We start from the raw sequence: 3,244 nt of genomic DNA, 5'->3' as shown, positions 1-3,244 counted from the left end.
TTCTCCTCTCGGGATCTTGGGCACGCATGCACACGCGCCCGGCGTGAGTTTTAAGCCACCGGGTCCGGGATGCGAACCATGGTCGACTACGTGGGAGTCCAGCGACATAACTGCTGGTTCCCACTGTCTCTCTTCTCTTCCATCTCTATTAGCTTCACCATTATGAATGTTCTAAGTTCTTTATCAGACATTTCCATGATTTCCATTGAACCGTCTGTGAATGAAGAGGAGTTATTCTTTTCCATTGGAGAAGAGGTATTTTCTTACTTTCCCGTATTTCTTGTGGCTCTGCAGTGATTTCTAGTCATCTGATGGATGGTGTGTTTCTTCCTAATTCTTGAAGTTCAATATGAACATTCAGGAGCGAGCAGGAAGAGGTGATCTGGAATCTCTTTGCCGTTCCATTGTGATTGCTTTGTGCAACAGATTCAGTAGATATTGGGGACTATGTTAACCCTAATAGTAATTGGATGTTTGGCTACAGTTTCCTTAGATCCATCACTCAAGCTTGGGGGTTGGAGGCTGAATTATCAGTAGGAAATCTTCATTTCTCTTTTACCCTGAAATCACTAATTCTCAGGAGCCAGGAGGAATCTTCTGATGGCCTGCCTCTTGCCTCCAAAATTTTTTAAAACTTATTTTTTGCTGGTTAAGCCTTTTTTCTTAAATATAAAAACACATACATTAGCCTAGATCTATACCAGGTTGGGATATTCAATAACACCGTCTTCCACCACCACACCTTGTCCCACCAAAAGAGCCATGATGAATAAAATAACCCAAGATTAAATCAAGCACAAGATGAAATGACACAATCAAGAGACGCAATAAACATGAGATGCATGAGGTGTAACATGGCATTTTTCTTTACAGTAAACTTTGATGAGTGAAAAATATACACTACTCAATAACAGTACATTCCCAGCCTCATAGTTAAAGGATCCAGACAGATTCCACATGGCTGACTTTGGTTCAAATATGGGCCCTAGAGGCTTGAAAAACATGCCAGGAATGTGTGTGTTCATGCCCCAAATCCTGGCAGGGTGGAGAAATGGAGAAGGGATTACAGCATGACCATAACCCTGCAGGGTGCTCTCTCTGTCTCTCTCTCTCTCTGTTTCTCTGTCTTTCTCTGGTGAGTGCACACATTCTCTGAGAATGAAAATAAATAAATAAAATAACAATAGGAAGTGTAGTATGGTAAATACTTCCACTAATAACATAGTTGCTTATCATCAAGTACTATGAACTGTACATAACCATGTGTGCTATGCTTTTACATGACTGGCAGTGCAAATGGCACATTTGTTCACATCAGCATCTTTTTTTTTTTTTTGAGAGGTTTTCACTATAGGGTGCGTGCGCTCGCCAGACAGACAGAGAGAGACAGAGAGACAGAAAGCGAGAAATCACCCCCCAGGGGGGATGGCCACGCCGCAATCCCTTCTCCTCCATTCTCCTCTCGGGATCTTGGGCACACACGCACCCGGCGTGAGTTTTAAGCCACTGGGTCCGGGACACGAACCGTGGTCGACTACGTGGGAGTCCAGCGACATAGCCATTACGCTAACTGCTGGTTCCCTCATCAGCATCTTCATAGACATGGGAGTAATGTCTTGTGCTGTGACATCAGAAGGTGATAGGAAGTGTTTTAGGTTCATTAGGATCTTATGGGATCACTGTCATATATGTGGTCTGTCATTGGCTGAAATGTCATTTCATGGCGCATTACCATACTGAATGACTCCACTTGTTCTGGGTGCTGTACTAGAGGACTCAAATCCACAGAGACAGAAAGTAGAATGAGTGTGAGGGACTGGGGAAGGGGGTTAGTGTTCAATGGGGATGGTTTCAGTTTTGCAAGGTGCAAACAGTTCTGGAGATGGATGTGATGGTTGAGCAGCACTGTGAATATACTTAATGTCACTGAAGTGAGCCATACTTAAAAGTGGCTAGGATGGGCCATCCAGTGGCATGAGGGTTAAGGCAGCTGGATCCCACATAGCCAAATGTGCAGTTTGAGTCCTAGACTGGTGGCTCGAAAAAAATGCCAGGTGCACACGCATACATGCCCAAAAGTCTAAGAAGATAATGGTGGAGAAAGAATTGTGGCATATCTTTTTCCTCTGGGGGGTGCTTTCTCACTTTCCCTCTCTCTGTCTCTGTCTCTCTTTGGTGAGTGCACACACTTGATGGCAGTTCTTAAAAAATGACTAAGATGGCTCTCTGGGCTCGGACCTAGTTGGCGGCGGTATGGCTAAACGCACCAAGAAGGTCGGCATCATCGGTAAATACGGGACCCGCTATGATGCCTCCCTCCGGAAAATGGTGAAGAAAATTGAAATCAGCCAGCACGCCAAGTACACCTGCTCCTTCTGTGGCAAAACTAAGATGAAGAGACGGGCTGTGGGGATCTGGCACTGTGGTTCCCGCATGAATACGGTAGCTGGTGGTGTCTGGACCTGCGCCATCACTTCGGCCATCACAGTCAAGTCTGCCATCAGCAGACTAAAGGAATTGAAAAACCAGTAGAAGCTCCATAGAATTCAGAATATCACTAGCCTACAATAAATGGGTTAATTTATGTAACAAAAAAATGACTAAGATGGTAATACTTACATATATTTTACCATGATTTTTATAAAAAGCAGTCAGAAGAGATTCAGACATTTAGACATCTACAGTACAACACATTGATCTAATTAATCATGAATTGAACATTAATGACTTAATGGTGACCAGACAGGATGAGAAAGAGGTAGAGTCCTCATTAAGATGAGGACTCAAGACCAACCTTCAAAGGTTGCATGTACTCAAGAGCAACCTGCAACGGTTCAGGGGTCTGAACCTTGGGCAAGGTTTTTAGGAATCCAGTGATTAGGGGCACTTTTGGATATCTACATAAAAGAAAAATGGCTGCATCTTGCTTCTGTATAGCAAAGAAAGGAGGTACAAAATCTGATAAACCTCTTTGTTTTTAATAGACAACATCTCCCATTCCCAGAAACACTGCGCTGGGCATACCCTCAACTGGGAAGGCACCTGCTATGAGAGGCTAGAACAGAAGTGGGCTCTGTAGTAACTAGCACCACCACAGCCTGAGCTGTGGCATGGCCTGCTGGGATTGCAGCAGGAGCGCCAGCTCAGAGGTGTTATTGGCAGGTGTCACAGACTTTTATGCAGCCCTGTGTTCCCAGCTTGAGTCAAAGACTGAGCCAGGCCATGGTACAAAGGACCAGTCGTT

The 3,244-nt window shown here is 44.5% G+C and overlaps 1 protein-coding gene across 1 annotated transcript; it reads left to right on the top strand.

The window, feature by feature from the left end:
• The first annotated feature begins 2,227 nt into the window (after positions 1-2,227).
• On the top strand, positions 2,228-2,532 carry LOC102498815 (60S ribosomal protein L37a-like). Its single transcript, XM_006141161.2, has one exon. It carries the CDS (start codon positions 2,254-2,256, stop codon positions 2,530-2,532), a length of 279 nt encoding a protein of 92 aa, XP_006141223.1. The 5' UTR covers positions 2,228-2,253.
• The last annotated feature ends 712 nt before the right edge of the window (positions 2,533-3,244 follow it).

This window comes from Tupaia chinensis, unplaced genomic scaffold (assembly GCF_000334495.1).
Source record: "Tupaia chinensis unplaced genomic scaffold, TupChi_1.0 Scaffold000047_1, whole genome shotgun sequence".
NCBI classification, from domain to species: domain Eukaryota; kingdom Metazoa; phylum Chordata; class Mammalia; order Scandentia; family Tupaiidae; genus Tupaia; species Tupaia belangeri.
The sequence above is the reverse complement of the archived record's forward strand: the minus strand, read 5'-3'. Positions and strand labels throughout refer to the sequence as shown.

What these genes read in the sequence shown, in the direction of transcription:
- LOC102498815 (XM_006141161.2), top strand. Translation starts at nt 2,254, where the DNA reads ATGGCTAAACGCACCAAGAAGGTCGGCATCATCGGTAAATACGGGACC.